The sequence below is a fragment of the Falco punctatus genome (assembly GCF_963210335.1).
Source record: "Falco punctatus genome assembly, chromosome: 9".
NCBI lineage: Eukaryota > Metazoa > Chordata > Aves > Falconiformes > Falconidae > Falco > Falco punctatus.
The window spans coordinates 50,572,903-50,594,011 of NC_137589.1; the positions used below are offsets into that span (position 1 = coordinate 50,572,903).

At 44.5% G+C, this 21,109-nt stretch overlaps 1 protein-coding gene across 1 annotated transcript in view; it reads right to left on the reverse strand.

Annotated features, from left to right (window-relative positions):
- The window catches only part of TNFSF8 (TNF superfamily member 8), a 33,475-nt gene extending 12,767 nt beyond the window's left edge, over positions 1 to 20,708 (reverse strand). Inside the window, exons 1-2 of the mRNA XM_080402309.1 lie at positions 10,076 to 20,708; positions 2,623 to 2,668 (exon numbers count right to left, since the gene is read on the reverse strand). Of these exons, the coding sequence (XP_080258435.1) occupies positions 2,623 to 2,668; positions 10,076 to 10,270 (241 nt within the window). The 5' untranslated portion in view covers positions 10,271 to 20,708. The remainder of the gene's footprint in view (positions 1 to 2,622; positions 2,669 to 10,075) is intronic.
- Between the last annotated feature and the right edge of the window lie 401 nt (positions 20,709 to 21,109).

Genomic DNA, 21,109 nt, shown 5'->3' on the forward strand with positions numbered 1-21,109 from the left:
TACAAAATTTATTCAGAGGTGTAGCTGTGCCTGGACCCCTGGCCACTTGCATTATAATATGATCTCTGCCTGATTGAACCCCGCTGTTCCCACTAGCACAGCCCTGCATCCCCACCAGCACCTCCGAGATGTCTGCACAGGCAAGGCACTGCCGCAGGGCTGAGCGCCCAGCTGGCAACTGGGCAATGCTAATTTATTCTTGCTTGCCCATTTTTACAATGCAAGGCTTTGAAGCCCTGATTTGAACAAGTTGGGCACAAAATATGTTGAAATTATGCTATCAACATCTGGGCTGCCTGAGAGGCAGACACAGATCTGAATCTAAACCCCCAGCAGCTTCAGCCTCCCCACAGTCCCCAGCCTGCAGTGTTTCTTACGCTTCTGGTTCTTGCTGCTCTGCAGCTGCTGGAGGAGACCTTGCAGCAGTCGCCACAACTCTTGGCAACACATGACAGAGCTTCCTGCTGAGGGGGCCTTTAGTAAATTACCCACTGGGATATATTAATCAATTAGCCCTGCTTTATGCATTTTAAGAGAAAAAGAAAAGGCCGTTATAATTGGCTCACACTTCAAATGCTCTATTAACCTGCCTGAGACGTACAATCGAGACTGGTCGGCAGCGCAGGGTGGGCTGACAGAGCACTTACACGCAGTGCAAACAGCTTTTAGCAACTCTTCCTGCCTTGTGGGGTTTCTCTGTCATTCCCTGCTTTGTCTTTTCCTAATGGCATCATCTCCGATTTAGCAGCAGAACTCAGAGCTAGAAGGTGCCTGTAATTGTTATCGACCCAAAGCAGAAAAGTTTCTGGCTAATGAAGCAGCATCTTGTACGTTCCTGGAAATAGTGAATCCCTCCTGCCTGGCACCTGCCAGTTATTGATGAGGAGAAAAAGCAGTTGGCACAGGTTGACAGATATGAATATGAAATGAAAAAAAGAATAAAATATAAATATCTAAATCAATGCATTTTTGGATTAGTGAGAGCTCTCTTTCCTGCCCTGGGAATGCCAGTATCACTCGTGCTTTGCTTTGAAAAATACTGACCTACAGATACAGTCTCTGTGGCTCCTCTGTCAACCACTAGACTCAACACCAACAGCTTGCCCTGCCTCCTCCTAACTGCTGGTAAAACTCAGCCATTGAAAGCCAGCCTGGTTCTGGTGACTTCTCTGATGTTAGGCTGGTTTACAAGAGGTTGCAGGTTCTGCTTTGGGGCCGTACTGCCTCGTAGCTGCCGGTGACTCTCCATCGTCCCAGTGGGCCGAGGACAGCAAGGCTGATGCTCTGCATCCCGCTGGGTTTGCAAAGCTCCTTTTGAGGCACCTTTGGGGACTCACTGGAGTAGGGCTGGAGTGTGACTGTCCAAGCGCCCTTACTCAGATCTGCCTTGTATGTTCTGACCTTGCTTTATTTCTGAGGAACTTCAAGCACAATATAAACCACTAGAAATTTTTTAAAAAACTTAAAAAGACTAAAGGAGCTACTTAGGTTGATAGAGAGAAAGTGATACATGCTTAGGATGTCCGGGAAAAGAAAATCCCTCCAAGTTACGGGGGGAATTTTAGAACATAAAAAACTGATGGTCAGGCAAGATGTGCGGTTCTCAGGAAGGACACAGTGACATGCAAGGACTACTCTGAGACCTGTGGGCTGTGAAACAAGCTCAATACTGAACAGTCCTGGATTCAAAAATTATCCAAGATAGAGTATGAGTTGATCAAATGCTACGTTATGTCACCTGTGTGCAGAAATGCAGCTGCGGGAAAGCTGGTTGCGTGGTTAGGACTCTCTGGACCTTGAAATTAGATTACTTCAATTTCCCATTCTGCCTTCGTTTCTAGATGAACACTGTGCTTCATTTTCCTCACCTGTACAGTGGGAAGCAACGGTATCTCCTATCCTGCGGGACCGAGTATGAACTTGTATTTGCAAGAAATCGCAATCCTTGGTCCTAAGGGCTGTGTAACCAGGGAAGCAATGTTGATGGAATAAACGGTGCTCCTCCTGATTTATGCTAAGGAAAGGCAGAATCTTGGTACACAGTCTCTGCTAGTCCAGTTAGACAGTTTTTTCCTGTTTTGGGCTCCCTGTGGTCATACTCTGCCTTTAATTCCTTGCTCTGTGGCTCTTGCTGCTGTTCTCCACTCATCCCTTCTAGATCTACCCATTCCCTCCTCCCTTTTCCCCACAAACCAGTAGGAAACATATGACTGCTCCAGGCCAGAGCAGTACAAGAAGAGCTTCAGTTGTTTTGAACTATGTGCCAACACATTTGCACCCACGCCTTGTGAAGACGGGGTGTTATGCCCACATGTGCAAGAGCTAGCCCTTAAAATGAAACCTAACGAACTGATGTTCACATTTTCTAGCAAAAAGGCTCTCTTGCAAAGACACCTCAGGGCAGATTCAGACATACTTGTTATTTCCTCAGCCATGCGTTGGTTTCCGGAGCTACCGAGTAATTTGAAAGCTTTTTCTTCCCCACCCCACCCTGCTACCTTGGCTTTTCACCAAGAATAGACCTTATGTGAAACGATAAAATGTCCACAGTTGGCTCATTTGTGATCCTGGACAATATTTGCATTACAGATGCAAATCATATGTATTGCTTAGGTGTCTTACCTGTCCTGATAGGTTTTGAGATGCCCTCTGTGGCAGGATCAGCTGTCTGAATGAGAAGCAAGACAAGGGGTGGTTATTCTGGGAGCAGGGCATATCCATGTTCAAGTACATCCATGCTTTAAATATGGATCTTAAAAGCTTCTGTAGCAAGCCATGAAGGTAATACAGAGCCTGATGCGCAGGGAGCCAGTGCCGGGTGCTACAATGTATAGCTCCTATAGAGCCTCACAGGTCAGTGAGGGATTAGTGTGGAGGAAACAGCTCTGGCAAGGTCTCTGCACTCATCCAGGTATCATCCTCTGCCATCCCTTGTTACAGCCCTTTTTTTCTAACTTAGAAAAAGCTACATTTCTGACACAGCCAGCAGTTCTTTCAGTGTGGTAAGAAAGGTGTGTAGGTTTTGTTGGGGTTGTTTTGGAGACACAAGCACTGAAAATTTCAGTCTGTGGCTTGCAAAACTTGAAGCAAGTAGGACAGAGTGGGACTGAGCACCCTTGAGAGCCAGTGTATGTCCCTAGAAAGCCATTAACCGGATGAAAACACAGGCTGTAGAGCCCCAACACAGGTCTGAGAGTGACAGTGTTGTCCTGCTTCACCTCTCCCCCTACTTCTTGCTGGGATGTCAACCCAAAGGTCAACATGGCACAGGGCACTGTCCTCAGTCAGCATGGCCTGAGAACCTCTCAGGAAACAAGCTCCACATGTGAAATATGGTACGTTTCATCTGCGGTCTCGCTTCTGTTTTTCACACCTCTCTGCCATCCAAACACAGAACCCCGAGGCCTGTGCTTGCTTGCAGATTATTTCCACACAGGGAAAGTCACTGACAGCTCATAAACGTCCAGCGATGCCCTCAAGGAATAAAGAAATTCTCCCAGCAGCTGAGGAAAGGTACTAAGAGTGCCTCAGTGTTGGAAACTCTGTGTCATGTCCCTTCACTCGCACACACCGGGCAATCCCACAGTGATTTCAGTATCAAGGAGTGTTTTTTGCTCAGGCTAACCTAAACCAGCTCCTCTTATCTAGATACCAATTAGCTGGGCTAAGTGTGCAGGCTAACCAGGCCAGGCCCAATTTAGTGTAGATTCATAGAATATCTGGAGCTGGAAGGGATCCGTAAGGATCATTGAGCCCAGCTCCTTGCTCCTCACAGGACTACATAAATCTAAACTATATGACAAAGAGCATCATCCAGATGCTCCTTGAACTCTGACAGGCTTGGTGCTGTGACCGCTTCCCTGAGAAGCCTGTCCCAGTGACCAACCAGGATGTCCAAGAAGAAGAAAGTTGGGAAGCTGCTACCAGCTTTAGCAGGCCATCTAATGTCTCCTGGGAGAGGTGAGGCGCACCATGCACGTGGTGGAAGACAACTCCATCCATAGTGGTCTTAAAACATCAGCATTTTCTGTGTGTAAATAGGACAATATGTGGTGTGGGGAGAAGGAAGATGGTTAGACAGTGAGAGAAGTCATGTTGTGTCTGTTTGTGGTACTTATGTTCTAGCCTTAAATGTTTAAGAATACCTTTAATTAGACTTTGCCCTAATGTGACCATGTTTTCAACCACGGCTGAGGGGTAGAGCTGCATATGCTCCCGGCAAGTCAATGTTATCCTTTGGTCTAATGACAAAATGTGTCCTGCAGACGGGGATGGCGTAGGTGCTTCAAAGTCTGTATATCTGTAATATTGATTTGTTCATTTTCTTTCCCTGCACCTATGTAAGATGGGCAGAAGTTATCTGTTGAGACAGTATTTCTCCAGGTGATCTTCCTAAGCTGTACAGGCTGCTGGGTTAGGAGAAGAATGGGAACTTACAGCTGTAATTTGAAAAAAAACCAGGCATTTCCGAGCTTTTTGGTCCCCTACACGACATCCTCCCTTGCAAACTCTCATGGATCCTATGCACACATATAATCAAGTGTGGGACTGAGAACAGCCTCAGCTGAAAGCGCTCCCAAGGTCCATCTGCTGGAGCCTCCCCACTCCCACCCTGCATCCTGCACCCTGGCGCTGGGCTGTCCTGCCTCCGTGCACTCGGTGCCGGGAAGCGCCGCTTTTCAATGCAACGGGTGAGCGTTTCTGCCCTCTGCAGAGAGTCAAAGGCATTTTTTCTATGAGGGAAAGGGGATGCTGTGTCCCTAGCTAGGTTATGCTAAATGAAATCAGGCGGCAGACACACCGCTGCCTGCAGAGGAGTGTTCGGTAAAGCCGTGAGACATTATCAGCAGTGAGGTGCCCACCTTGCAGCCCTCCCGCGGAGGTGGCGTGTGGGACACGGCTGGTGGCTCGCTGCTTGCTTTGTAGTCAGGGCCACAGAAACCAAATTAAGACGTACTAATGTGTTGTGTTCTTCTCTGGGAAGTCTCCCAGTGGGTGAAATCAGCAGACACTAATGCAATTTATTTTAATGACAATTGAGTAGATATTCAAATAAAATTATAGAGCTGGCTTTGAAATATTACTGACATTGCTTCTTTCTATTCTAACAGCAAAAATAGTGCATGCAATGCTGTAATTTGGAATGCAGTGAGGCACACAGTAGGAGCCCCAAAATATTGAATTCTACAGTGCCAGCTCAGAGAGAATTCATGACAATGTATTTTACCCCATCTGGAGTGATCTGGGTGCTGCTGGTGAGATCTTGGTCTCTTCACTCAGTAAGCAGAATAATTTCAGTTTGCTTCATTAGAGAAAATTATAATCAGGTGCCAGTGAAAGACATTTCTTTCTTCTTTCCCTTAATCGTTTTGCAAGAAATTCTCCTAAGCTGAGACAGCCTAGTGCTGCTAGAGGGTCATTCTAATGTCCTGTGTCCGAACTGTGAATGTTCATTTACTCAGAGATCTCTGAAGTGTGTGTCTGCCTTTAGAAAGCCTAAGAAAGCACCCCCCCATGCCGAGTCCCCCAGAAACTGGTCTGGGAGCAGCTTAATTAAGTCAAAGGCTTTTCCAGAGTGTGTTCGCACTGCAGCTCTGCAGGGATGAGCTCTTTGGACTGCTGTCCTGAAAGAAGGTTTTGCAGCTTGAGAAAAAACCTCAAGGCTGTCCCGTGTTCCTGCTCAGCCTTAGGCCATCATCACTGGTCTGGTGGAGGGGAAGGCAGGCAGTGGTACTTTAGGTAGGTGACCCTGAGCTGCCAAGAAGCAAAAGTAGAAACTAGACGTGAAAACTCCAGAAAGTGGAGCACCGTCCCACAGCTGATCCGGTAATGAGCATCACAGGAAACAGACCCGTGTGAAATTCAGTTTTTCCAGTACAGACAAAACCTGTTGAAGTTACACCTCTGGGCAGCAGGTGACTGTCACTGTACAGAATACCGGCGGCAAGAGTTAGAACAGTGCAGCTTGCTTCTAAAGTGTCTCAGTGGTTTTCCTGTGGTGTTCAGTGAGTGGGAAATCTGTTTTCGGGGGCAATTTTCAGTGGGTTTTGTTTGGTTTTTTCCTCCCCGTTTATTTTCCTTTTTGTCAGGGTGTCCACCAGAGGGGGCCAATAGCCACCGAGTGGGGCAGCCCACGCAGGGTTATTGCGCCGTGGGTATGAGACACCAAGAGATCGGGCAGGAACAGGCCAGATGCTGTAGTAGCCACTTCTGGTTATGGCAGTCCCACTGCTAAAGGGGTGTCCTGGTTTTGCCTGGGATAGGCTTAATTTTTCTTCCCAGTAGCCAGGACGGTGCTGTGTTTGGGATTTGGTGTGAGAATGATGTTGATACCACAGCGATGGTTTAGTTGTTGCGAAGTCGTGCTCACCCCGAGCCAAGGACTTCTCCATTTCCCATCTCTGCCAGTGAGGAGGGGCACAAGGAGCGGGGAGGGAGCAGAGCCAGGACAGCTGACCCGAACTAGCCACAGGGCTATTCCATACCACAGACCCTCATGCTCCGTATAGAGACTGGGGGGAGCTGGCGGGGGGCCGCCGATCGCTGCTGGGGGACCGGCTGGGCATCGGTCAGCAGGGGGTGGGCAGTTGTGTATCACTGGGGTTTTCTTGGGTTTTGTTATTTTCTCTTCTTTTTGTTATCCCCTTGTTCATTACTATTATTATTATTATGAGCAGTAGTAGTAGTATATTTTACTTTATTTCAAATATTAAACTGTTCTTACTACAGGTTCTACCTTATTCTCCTCCCCATCCCACCAGGGCGGGGGGAGTGAGTGAGCGGCTGCTTGGTGCTCAGTTGCCAGCTGGGGTTAAGCCATGACAAGGGGTTTTACAGTTTTAACTCCAGCAGCCTGGAAGACTAGATCAGCAAATATCAAAACCTACACTGACTGTTAGCATTTGCCACACTGATGCCTTAACTGTGCTGAAAAGATTTGCCCATGCAGTTTGGAGGTTAAAAATATGAAGTCTACAAAATGCAAAGCAGTGACAGACTGCCCCAAATTATGGACTTTGGACATCAACACAGAATTTGTTCGTAGAGGCGGGTGACCTAGGTGTCTGTTACAGCATACCTTGCAGTACAGCACAAGATTTTCTAGGGTCCATGTGTCTTAAAATTTGCCTAGTCCATCCTGCCCCATACACTTTCACTGATTTTACATCTATATCTCTATATACATAAGTATCTGCATAGGTGTGTGTATATATTTATATCCAGCAGCAATGAAAGCAAAAGGGTGGAAGTTTTAGCACGCTTCTAACAGCGTTGAGAAGAACAATGAAGGCTACAGACCATAGTGACAGCGACTATTCTTTTTCCAGAGAAAAATAAAGTCACCTGTGAAAGATGGAGACAAGTGAATGGCCTGAAGCCAAGGGTTTCTGCAGATGAAAGCTGAAGAAATGATCTGACTTCAGTAGTGCATGTAGTTAGTTCCAAAAAATGTAGTGTAGTTCCAAAAAATGACAGTTCCCAGGTCTGGTGCTAATGAGCTGTGCCACCCTTCTTGAAAACAAGGTGTAAAGAAATTCCTTGGGTTGTTGGAAAATGCAGGAGCAGGTTGGATAACGTGTATTAGAAGTGCCGTTAGATTCAGAGAAGCAGCTTTGGAATCACAGTTGCTTTTTTATTTTGATCTTTCATGTTGGATTTCCCTTATTCAGAGCACCTAGATGCTGGGTAGTACAAATGCCTTGCTTCTACACAGTTTGATTTGCCTTTTCCAGTGTGTCTTCCTTCATCTTAAACGAGGCAAGTGTAAATTCATCAAAAGGAAGACAAGCAACCAGCTTCCATGTACCTGCAAAGGGGCTAGGGGACTGTGTGGTCTCCCTGCCACCAGAAGCCTCCTCTTAAGGCAGTGGTACCTGAGTCATGGGTCACAAGGCCTGGATTGTCCCACAGACCCTCTAACACTCCTTTGAATAAAGGAAAATAAAAATTTCTACCGCAGCCTAGCATAGGGGGGGCATGAAGTTGCCACCATTGCCCTTGTGGTCAAGGACCACTCACGTAACCCAGTTGACAGCATCTGGAGAGAAAACCAGATCTTCCCAAGAGGTCAATCACACAAAATGTTGGCCCTCTCTTCAGGAGTCACAAAGAAAATAATTAAGCCAGATGATGATGCTCTAATTCCTACAGCAACAGGGGTCAATATCCACAGGGCTCCAAGTACAAGAACTCCCCAGACCCTCTGTCCTGGAGCTGCTGCAATCAACACTTCAAGATGTTCAACCCAGCCACAACTCCTTTACCGAAGGAGCTTGTGCCTAGCCTTACACTGACAGTGTGACCATGAGCTGAAGTGTTTTTGGAGGAAGCCTGGATTTTCTTGATGAACCTGTCTCACAAAATCAACATTTGTTCCCTGGTCTGGAAATTCAAAGCCAGGCATGGATGGAGAATGACTATGCTGCTTCCGAACTTGGGGTCTTTCAGCTCCCTGAGAGGAAGAACACAAGTTGTGCTTTTACTGCCAAACTCCTCTCACAGCATAGAATTGCTGCTCGATTTTATTTGTTGTTTCTCACACACCTCAGCTTCCTATTTTCTCCTTAAGCCAAGCTCATTTCCGAAGCAGCTGCAATAATGTCATTACTCTTTTAAATGAAAACCTTGACTCTTTCTGTAATATTACTCCTCTGGCAACTAGTGTAACTGTGTTTATCCTGATGGAAAGGTAATTTAATGCTTACTTTCATAATAAGTACAAATGAAAGCCTCATTATATAGGAAAGCTGTGGCAATTCTGTAATTACCCAAGCTGTTATTTTAAAGATCTCCCTAAATGTCCCTCTATTTATCACTTGAAAACCCCCATGTCTCATTCTAACTGTGCCCAAACTGCTTCTCTTGTGGAAGAATGCTGATTTCAGGTAAATTACTCCTCTCTGGTGCAACTTAAAGAAGTAACTGTCAAGCCTTCATGGTTTAATTTCTGGGTAATGTGCATACACAGGCACACACATTGCACAGGGTAAATTTAGTAAGAGAAAATACTGAGCTGAGAGATCATGTTCTGTTTTCCATGGCGAACTTCCTCCAGCAGCCCTACACTGGTGTTTTCATACTATGAATAGTAGTGGAGGTACTTCAGCACTTAGATTTTCGCAAAAAGATTTCAAAGCCTGTAAAACTTCTAACTTGGCATTTTACCCTGGTAAAGTTCATGCCAAGGTTCCTGGTAAGATCAGAAATGCACTTTTTATATTCACAACCACTTGTACGTCTCTGCCTTGGCTGTAACTGTCACACTGATCCCCCATCCAACCCCAGATCTACGTGAGAGCAGTCCTCTTTATTTTAAGAAAGAAAAAAAGTCTGTAGGCAGACAGAATAGTTGGTTTTGTGAGACTTTGCCTCACTTATATCCTCAGTCATCCTTGCTACAGCTCTAACTCCGCATTAAAAATCACACCCAGGAACAGATCTGAGAAAAAGAGAGCACAAGTGAGCTACTTTGCCCCTATCAAATGCTCTGGGTAGTTCCAGAGCACTTTGCTTCACCACATCACAGTGCATCCCAGCAGACAGCACCACACAGTGCCACACACAGAGATGTTCTCTGTCATGTCCATTACTGAAATGTATCAGTATTTCAAAAGAACACATGTAGATGCTACCAGACCAGACCATCTTGGCTGCTCTCCACAGAAATGAAGGGAGACACATGTAAAAACAGGTAGCAGACACTGAGGCACTGATCTATCTTCTCTCCACCTCTCTGCCTAGCTAGGCAGGACAGAGAATGGCTTGCATCATGGCTTATGAGCTTTCCACTTCCATTTACGGATTAGAAATTGCATGATAGAAATTAATTCTGCCCATGGAGAAAGATGGTCTTTTTTTGAAAGGTCTTTTCTCTCCCTCTTTGTTTCACTGTTCTCCCCCCTAATTCATGCATGTGCATTTGTAACAGGAGGCAGTGACTGTGTTTCTGGCCACAGAATAATTTTTGGAAAGCAGTAGGTGAAAGAAAGAAAGAAAAAAAGGAAGGCAGGAAGAAAGAAAGGAAGGAAGAAAGCAAGCAAGAAAAAGCCAATGAATAAAGTAAGAAATTTCTTACCGTCCTCTGAACGACTAAGACCATGATGGTGGCTAATGCAAAGACGAGTAACACAGCAAGGGTAGCGATGATGCAATACAAACATGTTTTGTTGGTGGCTCCAAGCCTCCTTGAAACGGTGTCTTCATTCACATGCATGGCTGATTCATGAGAGTCCTTCACCTGAAAAAGTGTTTGCTCTTGTGCTGAGCACATTCTTATATAGCTCTCAGGGTACTGCTCTGTATCTCCCCTTGATCAGGTTCAAGTTGCAGCCCATCTCTGTTCCTGGCAGGATTTTCCCCCTTCATCCTGCCTCATGTGATCTGGAAAAAAAACTTCATCACTTGTAGTACAAATAAAGAGGGACCTGGGGGCGTGAAGCAGGACGCAGCTGTGAAGAGGGGAAGGAGCTTCATGTTCTTGATCAGGGATTTCGCGATGGCAGTCTTGTATGCTGCACCGGAGGTTTCTGATGTCAGAAGGTGAGCAGTTACCAAGATCAGTCATCCCCCACGCCGCCACTGGCTTTCTGCGGAGAGCTGTGCAAATTCTGTTTCATTTTATACTCAGAGCAGCTACAGTTCGGTACAGTAAATCACCCTGGAGCTCTGCCTTCCTGTTGCACAGAGTAACCTCTTACTTCCAGTAGCGTCCCCGAGCTGTGATCTCCAAAGCTCGGTGCTCAGAGGTGACCTAGGCTGTGAGTTTGGTGACTGTTGTTACTGCCTGTGAAGGTCTGGAGGTGCTGGGTGAGATTTTCACTGAAGTATTTCACAGAGATGTGTCAGGAAGATCTTCGATGCGGGATGCAAGTTCTAGGCAGAGGTATAGAAAGAAACTGGTCACACCAAAGCAGCTGAAAGCAGGATGTTGGGATGTGCCAATGTAGAGGGTGTCTGTGTTCACCTCCCTGCCCTGGCTTGTTTGCAGCCAGAGAATTAATGCTCACTTCTGTCCTGGCCGCAAGCCTCTCCTCGGTTCTAGCCTGGGACTATCACCCGGCCACAGGGCTTCTCACAGAACTTACATGGGATTTCTTTAACTTGAACTATTCCTAATTCATTTCAGTGTGGAAGGACCCTAACCCTTATTCCCAACCCTACATTTTTTATGTGAGATGACTCCTTGGTTTCTAGGACAGTCCATCTTGAAAGAGCCTTGGGTGTTTCTGAAGATTTTCACAGTTAGATGTGTGTCTTCTGCAAGCCAGTAAACTCGTGTAGGGTGATCACAATGTCTGGCAGTATTGCTTATCTCAGCTGTTCCAGGTTTGGTAATACAAGGACATCAGAGAAGCCAAACAAGATCTTGCCAATGGTCCACCTAGCTCAACATCTTGCCTTCAGTAGGAAGGAACAAGAGGTGCTACAGGAAGAATATCAGAACAGAAAAAGCATTTATTGAGTGTAATTCTCTGTAATTCTCAAATTCTTCTGATTTGGACTTGTAGGACTTCCAAACCAGAAGTTGTACCTTTCTATTTTAATCCAATTCTTCTTCACACCCCTGATGTTACAGAGTCCTGGCATCTTACTGTTATTACTACTACCTTTAATCACATCACTAGAGCACAACACTACAGAGGCTTCCACAGACTTCCGCAGTACTGGTTTTCAGAGCATCTCTTATCACCGTGGAAACAGGCAAAATCTATTTTAATCAGAGGCAAGGGGAAGCAGCCACCTTTCCTTAAGGGTGAGGCAATAGTCTCACTTGGTCAGGCCTCCCTCAGGAGATCTGTCGCTCGAGCCTGACAGGTTGGATGAGGTGGATCCTCACCTGCTGGATCCTGCCTGGTGGATGCAGAACTGCTGGACAGCCACTAGCAGCAGTGGCTCTCACTCACCCTGGTTTGTACTGGAAATTAATTTTGATTTTCAAGGGAAAGATTTACACAGTGCTGCTTGTGAAATTTTGCTTGACCCCTCAAAGCAGCCAGTACCGCAGAGCAGCAAGCCTACCCTTTAGGAAGCAGAACGTTGAGATCCCCTAACACCGTCATTGCTTCCCAACCTTCCCGGGCAATGTGACTATTCTGAAATGTGGGAAAACCTGAATTACAAAGATCTTGCAGTGAGTGGCAGCAGCTACCATTCTTGAAGACAGTCCAGCATCTCTTGCTCATGGCTGAGCAGAACCATATCTCACCAAGGAAGGTGATTTCTGAGAGAGTAATAATGGTCTAGTTTTAAGGCTATCACATCATGTTTGGTATCATGAGGAGGGCATGGTCCTCTGTGGGTTTGTAGGCTTTTAAGGTTGCATACATGCGCATGGCCAGCTCTTCAAACTATAAAACACTTATGCTAAACATGTACAGGTAGACAACCAGCTACTGTAGCAGTCAGGACTGGACAAGAAAAAGAGATCAGTGAAAGCCAGTGAGGGAAAGCAGGACAAATTAATCCCTTGCATCAGTAAGTGCAATCCAGATTAAATTTGGCCTGTTACTTTCTAAGCTAAATTGGGTTAGTCCACTAGTACAGCATTGGAAACCCGCAGAGTTTATTGACTTGGAAATGCTGAAATCTGCTGGGAAGGCCACATAATACTATATAGGAACACAGAGCATCCACTCATGCAGTAATATGCTCTATAGAGTTCCAAGAGAGCAAAGGCAAACATCTACGATTGCCTCAGGTCACAGCAGGATCTGTGAATGATTCCCCTTCTGTGATGGCTGAAATATCTTGAAATGTAGAAATGAGATAGTGCTGAGCTAAAATAGATATACTGTTAAGGCAGCCAGTAATTTTTAAACAAGATAACGCTGCAGAATGAGTGGACGCTTCCGTAGCTTTGTTTTAGGCGGTAAATAAACCACTGCACTTCCCCATTAAATAGGTGTTCTTGGGGTACTGTGTCTGTACACCCTGGCTTGTAGGTGGTGCTGCATTTTCAAACACAACTTTAGGGCAATGCTGTTACCCTCTAGTTCCTAACAACATCGCTCTACAAACCCTATCATAATACCATCTGCCTGATTATCCTGATTTTCAGAGCACAGTTCACCGCTTTCATGCCTTCTGACCAGTACTGCATCAATTCTCACAAGCTCTGGTTCAAGAGGCTAAATAGCAGGTGCTTGCCCTGTATTTGCATTGGCACGTGCTGCACCCTCTGCAGCAAAGAGCTTTGCATAAAAGAACAGAAGGGAGAAAACAAGTGAGCCACAAAACCAGCAGTTCTAATTATTTCTTGGTAGATATTGCAAGCGACTCTCTTCAGTAGAAAAATACAAAATATCCCGGCCCCTTGTTAATATTTATTTATCTACTCCTCTGCAGAAAGGAAATATACTTGCTGAGAACTGAAACCCTATCTGTGTAGTCAATGGAAATTTGGCCTTGACTGAAGCCTGTGAGGACTGAAAACCTTCCTGAAAGACAGTAATGACCAGTTCTTCAAAGATGAGTAGGTACCCAGCTGCCACTGGAAGCCCAGGGGTGTGAGGTGTATAGGTGCCTTTAGAAGTTTCTGGTTTTATCTTCAGTGGGAACTGGGTCCATTTCTCATGGAAACCGTCATTCATATTTGCACCCATGTAGTTTGCTACCAAAACCTCATCCTTAGCTTTTCAAGATCCAAGAGCTCAGAGAAGATGCAGCATAATGTATGTCTTATTCCTAGTGCATTCCTAATTATGGGTCTTAGACAACAAGGATGCTACTAGGCTTCTTATTTTCAAAAAGAGACTTCATTAAATATAGGGTTATTTAACTTCTGCTGAGTTGCACCAGAGTGCACACACGTAAACATGTGAGCACATGTGGACACTTGTAAAAAATTGATATGGAAATGCAAAAATCAGTTAATTGAGGTTACTGCAAAATGCCATTAGCACTCAAGGTATGAATCACCTTGTTCTCGGAGGTTTTTAAGTTTCCTCCGATGAATCACCGTCTCATACTGCACTTCAGCATTATGTTTGTACTCCACATCTCAGCCTGGGCCAATTGAGATGGGTGCCTGGGCCAGTGTTGTCAAAGTTGTTTGGTTTGTTTCTTTTTGGTTTTTTTGGGGTTTGATTTGTGGGTGGTTTTTTTTTTAATTATATTTTATTATAGTCTGTGGCCATTCATGTGGTCCTAATCCAAGGCTGATCACAGAATAAAGTAAATGATGCTCCAATACCACACTCCTAACCCTCTTGTGATTATATTGTTGGGTGTCACCATAAAACAGTCTTTTGAGAGAGAGGCTGCATGGTGTCTTTCATCCAAGCCTTCTGCTCCTGCAACGTATTGGAAGGTTTCCAGGAATAGCAATGTTCTTTTCTCATTTTGTTTCTCAAATAAAATTATTGAATAAAAATAGACATCAGACAGGAGGAAAATAAGGGGGAAAAAAGCAAGTTTAGAGCTGCCATTGTGCAGTATTATCTCCTTGGGAAGCTAGATAGTGTTTATTCATGCTGTGCAACTGTCTTCCTTGTTCAAAAGAATTATATCACTCAGCCTTGTAAGGCAATAGAAAACCAGGTATATTTAATTAGCTGAAAATTTGCTATAGGGAGAAAACATCTTTTTATACTGTAGGTGATATGCACCATCCATTTCTTTTGAAGCGCAGGTAGATACCAGAGGCGTTAGAACAAATAATAAAATGCAATAATAAAACAGTACAAATGGAACAGTTATAAAAATGCAATAACTTCCACAGATTTGTCAGAGAGCGCGTTTGCTCAGTAGGAGTTATTGTCTTCCCAAACAGTAAGTTCTTTCCATGCAGCATCCTCCCCAAAGAAGGGAGCTGCCTGCTTTGCTGGAAAATCTTTGGTATCTTTCAGCAGCATTTACTGGTAAGGGTCAATCCAACTGGAAAAGCTCTTTTCTGGGTATTAAACCCCTCTGTATTCCGATTAATTAATTGGGAGTAAGATGAAGAAGATAATGCACGAATTGTAAAGCTGGAAGAAACAGGATAACTGAACATACAGCTTAAATAAAAAAAAATAAAAAATAGTGATAATAATAAAAAAGTGGAGTTATTTAGAATGTGCTTTTCAGGCATATGTAGGGATTTCAGATACCTGAAATTCCAGTTATTCTGTTGCAAAACACCAGCAGGATCTTAATTTCCTACCTGGTTCTCATAATTTCCTGAAAAGCTGTCTATTTCTGTATGATTCGAGCAGAATAATAAAAAATTGAGCCACCCAGAAGTATATTCAGCCTCTGGCACCTACTCTGCATTCTAAATTCAGGAGGAGGAGGAGGATTGTATCAATTTTAAGTGAGAGGAAAGGGACATTCATACTTGCTGGACTGAGCATGGTTCTTAAAGTCTCTGGACACACCTGAAAATCTTGGCCTGAGCAAATCCTGGAGGTGGTTTTGGGTCAGCAGGAGGGAGTTCTAATAAATGGGTTTGGGGAGCCAGCAGAGATGACCGCAAGCACTGAACCCCCTGACACGAAGGGACTGGCTCTGTTTCGTTGGGCACCAGCTGGATCCAGGTCCAGCCCGGGTGGCGGAGGGATGCAGAGCTGCAACCAGGGCATCATAGAAAAGGGTCTGACACTCAACGTGTGTGAGAGATCCACAGGTGTTAAGTCAGAAAGGGGCTTTAGATCATCTAATCTGACATGCTATTCAGGAAACGGGCAAACAGTTTTACCTGGAAAACCTGGAACATAATAATGCCGATGAGCCAGGCAAAGGAACATCAGGCGGGGGCTGAGTTTGGGACAGGATCAGACTCGAGCAGTGTTTTGCTCCTCGTGTGGCCCTCCCACCACACCTAAAGATGAGCATGAGGCATGTAGACACGTGGGGATGCAGATGAGCAATGGTTTCAGAAATGATGACAGTGCCTCTTGGAACGGGGAACTCAGATGACTTTGGAGACATAGATATAAGGGTCTAAGTCAGGAAAGGCATTGCTCTGGAGAGGATAGGTTGTAATAATAAGAATTTTCCTGTGTGTGAATGTGAAACTTTTGGTAATTGGTCAGGGTAAGGAGTGGAATCCTGATCTGAAGACAATTGATCTAGTTTATGTCAAAAGGTATTTGTGTTCCCTGTGCATAAGAAGTGTGTTGAAAGCTTTTGATTGAAGAGAGATGAGTCACCTGGAGGTCAGATCAAAAATAATTAAACCTTCATAGGGACCACATAATCTCTGGTTAAACTTCACTAGAAGAGGAGAAGTTGTGATGTAATTCATGACTGAATTTATCTGGCAGTGTAATGTATCCAGATTAGAAATAAAGACCACACAAATGGATGGCATTCCACATTTGACAGCTACTAAAACTCCCTGTGTCTTGTAAAAAGGGAAATATACAGTGTACTCAGTGTGGTGTTTGTACAGCAAACCCTATCAGGAAATCGTTTGAGAACCAGCAAATAGCCAAAGCTGCAACTTGCTTGAAATGCAGTATATGCATCACGGCAAGAGCAAGAATGTAGGGTGAAAGTGTATTTATAATTCTGGCAAGTCGAAAGGCTTCAGTAGTTCACCTTTCTCAAAATAATAAAATGCCATCGCTCTTCTTCTCAGGGAAGAAACTGTGAAGCTGTTTATTTTTTCCATCCCTATAATGCAAGGAAGGAAAGAGCTTGCAAAATTTCCACTGTAGCATATGTGATAGAGTCAGCTGCCTTTGGTACCAGAGCTACCTCATGTCACCTCACAGTCTGAGATGGGTTTATCCTCACAGCACCTATTTGAGGTGGGTCAATGGTGGTGTTTCTCCTTTATGTCCCTGTTAAAGACAAGTAATGAAGCATCAGAACCTGAAAGTGCCTCTATATGGGCTCAGTGGTACTGTGCGCTCCAGTCTGGGGACACCATTCAGCCCACAAAAGCTGTCCAGGAGGACCCCAGACCCCTACAGAGTTGATGTGACATGGTTCAGAAGCACGTACAGAAAAGCTGCAGCCAAGGACATCTTAGCTTAAGTGACCTGGCAAAATCCACAGAAAAAAATCCATGGTAAAAGAAGGAAATAAGCCCTACCTCCTCAAGGAGATAGGAGCTTGCTCTCCAGATGTGGAATGGATAGAAATCTGAAGAATGAGGCAAGGACAATGTGCTTGCTAAGGCAAAAAGGCTTAAATTATGAAAGTCACCTGGAGCATTTTATTCATGGCAATTAGCACAAGTTCAGCTTGAAGGTACTGGTAGCTTTTGATTACCAGCTTGGGCGTGGAACACCTGCAAGGTGTAGCTGCTTTCTAGTCTCCCATAACTAAAGTTAAAGACAAAAATCACCATGAGAAAAGCTGTAAGTTCCCTCCTTGGAGCAGTGTAGCTCTTGGCCGCAATCCATGTCAGTAAACAGAGCTGTTGAGATCCCAGCTCTATGCAATTTACAATTATGCTAATTCACAGTTGTGCTAATGCACAGCTTTGGATGAGCATTTTTCTGCAGTGAATTTTCAGAGTGGCTTGGCTTCTCACAAACTGTACTCCCTGACAAGGGGCAAGATATTCATCAATGTGTTGGATGAAATACTTCTCAGCTCCCCAGGCCAATTCTGAAGGCAGGCATCTGTGCAAGCGGGATTGCACTTTCTTGGTAAGTGATTCAGCCTAGCTTAAAATAGTTGAGTTAGGTGGGGTGAATCAGTTTGGTAATGTTTGTGTCCTCAACCCATATCACTGAGGGATTATAGAAACAGCCTAGACAAGTTGTTTGGTCTAGGTATCTCTCAGGTAGCTAAATACAGGGGAAATGACTGGGGGTGCTTGTAATTTAAGAGCATGGGCCTCATTAGCGGGCAGAGGGCTGGGAGGTTAATCATTGCGGTTCTTGTGAGAAATCACACCCGCCTTTTGACATCACCCTTCTGAGGGTGGCAGCCATCAAATAAGTGTATTGAATGAGATGAATGATGTGATGCATGATGACATGATAAGAATGAAATCATAAAAGGGCATAATGAAGCAGGGGTGACCCAGGGACTGAGAGCTATCTCCGTCGGGTGCATCCTGGTAGAAGTTCTAACAGCAGGATAAGGAAACTGAAGTATCACTGTGTCACACAACAGCCAAGACTGTCAAGGCGTGATCACTGGCGGTTCATTTATGTAAGCCAGAGAAAATGTATAAGTCACAGGAGAATGAAAAAGCAGAATCAAAATGTTCAGCCTTAAGTGACAGTTCTTTTTCCCTGCAAAGGTGATTGTCAGGCAAAATACTGCATCTGCCAGCATTTTCACTAGAACAGTTAACGTAAAAATACCCAAATCTTCCACTGAAGCTGTATATCTTATCCACAAGAAGGACATATCCACCATGGATCCTGTTTTGTTTGCCCTCCGTGGAATTAAATTTGGTGTTTCTGTCTTTGATTCCAATCACAGTGTATGAAAGCTCTGTGCATTCCCATTGATATTCATATCATTTCTACTTCAGCTTCTCTTGAATTAATGTAACCCAGGAAACTTAGCAATGTCAGGCTCAATTTATGCAGGCTGATGCTGAATCTTGTCCGTTCTTGAATTCTGCCATTCTCCCCAATTTCCTTTATTTCTTTCTTGGATGCCTTTATGCAAATGCACTTCCTTGGGCATACAACACAGAGCAGGCTTTTGCTGATGGAAAAGCAGGTTTCTCACCCTGCCCACACGAGTTGGGCACTGAGACGCCCAAAGGGCAACCAAAAGAACCCATCAACACAGACCACTGTACCAAATAGCAAGTATTTTTTCTGGCAATACTACTTCTCGGTACCTTTTCCCCCCAGACTTTTCCCCACTGGAGGCCTGTCAGCCTACACGGTGAATTTCTATCCGATTAGGGCAAAGCAGAAGAAACGCCACAAGGTGAGGCACAGCCATGCCTTCAGAGATGCTACCATGAAACCAGCAGCATTTGGGTACCTGTGTATTGCCACAGCAACCTGACAATTCACAAGGAGTCAGAGAGTCATGGGGTCCACCAGCCAGCATTCCTGGTTTAGCGAGTCAGCAGCAAACACCATGCAGAGCAACTCAAAGTGGTGCTAAATTCAGTGAGCAGCCCTGACCTGCGGTTTCATGCAAACCTTTTTTCCTTTTTTTTAGACTATATGGGTTCATGCCCCCTAAATTTCACTCTCAGTTTCAGGTATGAATGAATTCAAAATCTTTAGGTAAAATTCAGCTAGAAGAAACTACCTAGTTTGGACCAGTTTCAGTACAAACCTAAGCAAAACCACAAAATTGCTCATGGTTTCCAGACTAAACCATACATTTCACCTAGTTTTTTGGGGTTTCGTTATGAAAGTTTCATGGAGTCTACAAAAAAAAAAAAAAAAAAAAAAAAAAAAAGAAGCAACACATTTACAAACTTTGAATTGCTATCTCTACACTTTTGTCTACTGGGAATATAGAAGTTGAAAATGGAAGTCGTTGCTATCAGATGCCCGGTTGGCAAGTTTTCTCTGCGCTGTGGGAACCTCCAGTTCATTTTAAGTGGAAATAGACTGGTTTAGTGGCCCTCCTCGACTCCTGAGCTTTGGACTTGGGTTTGGCCCTTGTATTGGTCTTGTTAGTCCAGTTTCAGCCTTGAATAATACCTAGAAGACAAAAATCAAGGATCCTTTTTGTCATGGTGGGACATCTATGGATGGTGCAGGCATGGCATAGACAAGCCTACATCTTTTATATCTCAGGGTTTAAAGAAACTGGGAAACTTCTCTCTTATTAATTATTATCTCTCTTATTAATTATTGTCTCTTCCAGTAGAGAATAAAAATTTCTAAGTCAGGCCTGGGAACTCTTCAAGAGCTTGGTAGCTCAGGCTACTCAAAGGCGTGCGAGTGTGGTGCAGCAAGGGCTGTGCAAAAAAAAGATAACTTCAGCCTTGAATTCATGATAGTCCAATAGTAGACAAATGAAAATATGAGTGAGATGAAGGATGGGCAGTACCAGAGATACATTACACTGTAGAAAATTTGTCTTGAAGTATAATGCATTTTTAGTGATATATACGCAAATGTGTGTATTTTTGCTGGATACATTTCTGAAGGCTGCGCCTCATCTACTGAGTCAATTCTGTCATCCAGGATACATCAGCACTGATTTTTTGGCTGAACTCCTTAGAAATTACCTTATTGAGCACAACTGAACCAGGAAACTCAGCTAGACTGGAATATTTCATTTTAAAAGGCAGCTAGCTTTCTTTCAAAGACTTCAAGTCATGATGGACCTGCTGTTTCTTTCAAGGAGTCATGCCAATGTTAAACTAACTTCTGTCTCACAGATTTGCTTCTCTTCTTGATTGGATTGACAGAGTCAGCCAGAAAGATAGAAAGCAGGAAAGCCTTGTGGGTTTTTTTTTTCACCTCATCTGTCATTAACTCTCATTTCCACTGGTCAAAACTTTCCTTTTTTAAAATTTAATTCACATGGACCCAGGTTCAAATTTCCTTCTTTCCTCAGTTTGGATAAACAAAGAAACCAAATTGCTCAAATTTCTCTCGGTAAAGGTGTTTTTTTTTGACCCCAAATCATTTGCTCACTCCTGCTACTGCAACTGTTTAGCGGAGAAAATCTGTAACAGAGTCTCTTTCTCGGGACATGCAGGATGGGGAACTGCAAACGGCAGCTTCGAACAGCGCTTCAAATGCAAAAACACAGAGCGAACAATTGAAAGTTAGAGGCACTCACTCAAATACAAAAATATTCCTTTTCTCTAAATGTAATGAGGCAGTTTCATGATGTGTCTTGGCAAGCTGGCTTGTTTTGTTTTGTTTTGTTTTAGCTCTTTTCTAGAGGAGGTCAGCCTGTGGGTAAAACTCAGGCTGAAAGGGAATCTGCCGCCTGACCAGCGTGTCACTCACCGTGTCCTGCTCTCCCAGCGGCTCCGGCAGGAAAGCGGCACGCTCACCCAGTGGGAGCTGGGCCAACATGGCCTTGCCACCTGCCAGCATCCCTGGAGAGGGGAGGATAATTATCAACAAGATAGGAATGACTTTGCCTGGACTTTCTTAGGCCAAAAGGTCAAAGGAAAAGGGTGGGAGGAGAGCAAGTGACCAGGCTGCAGGGAAAGCCACCAGTGATGCTCACCGCTTGTCCGCTTCTTCTGTGAACACTTTGGGAAGAGAAAAGTTTGAACCCA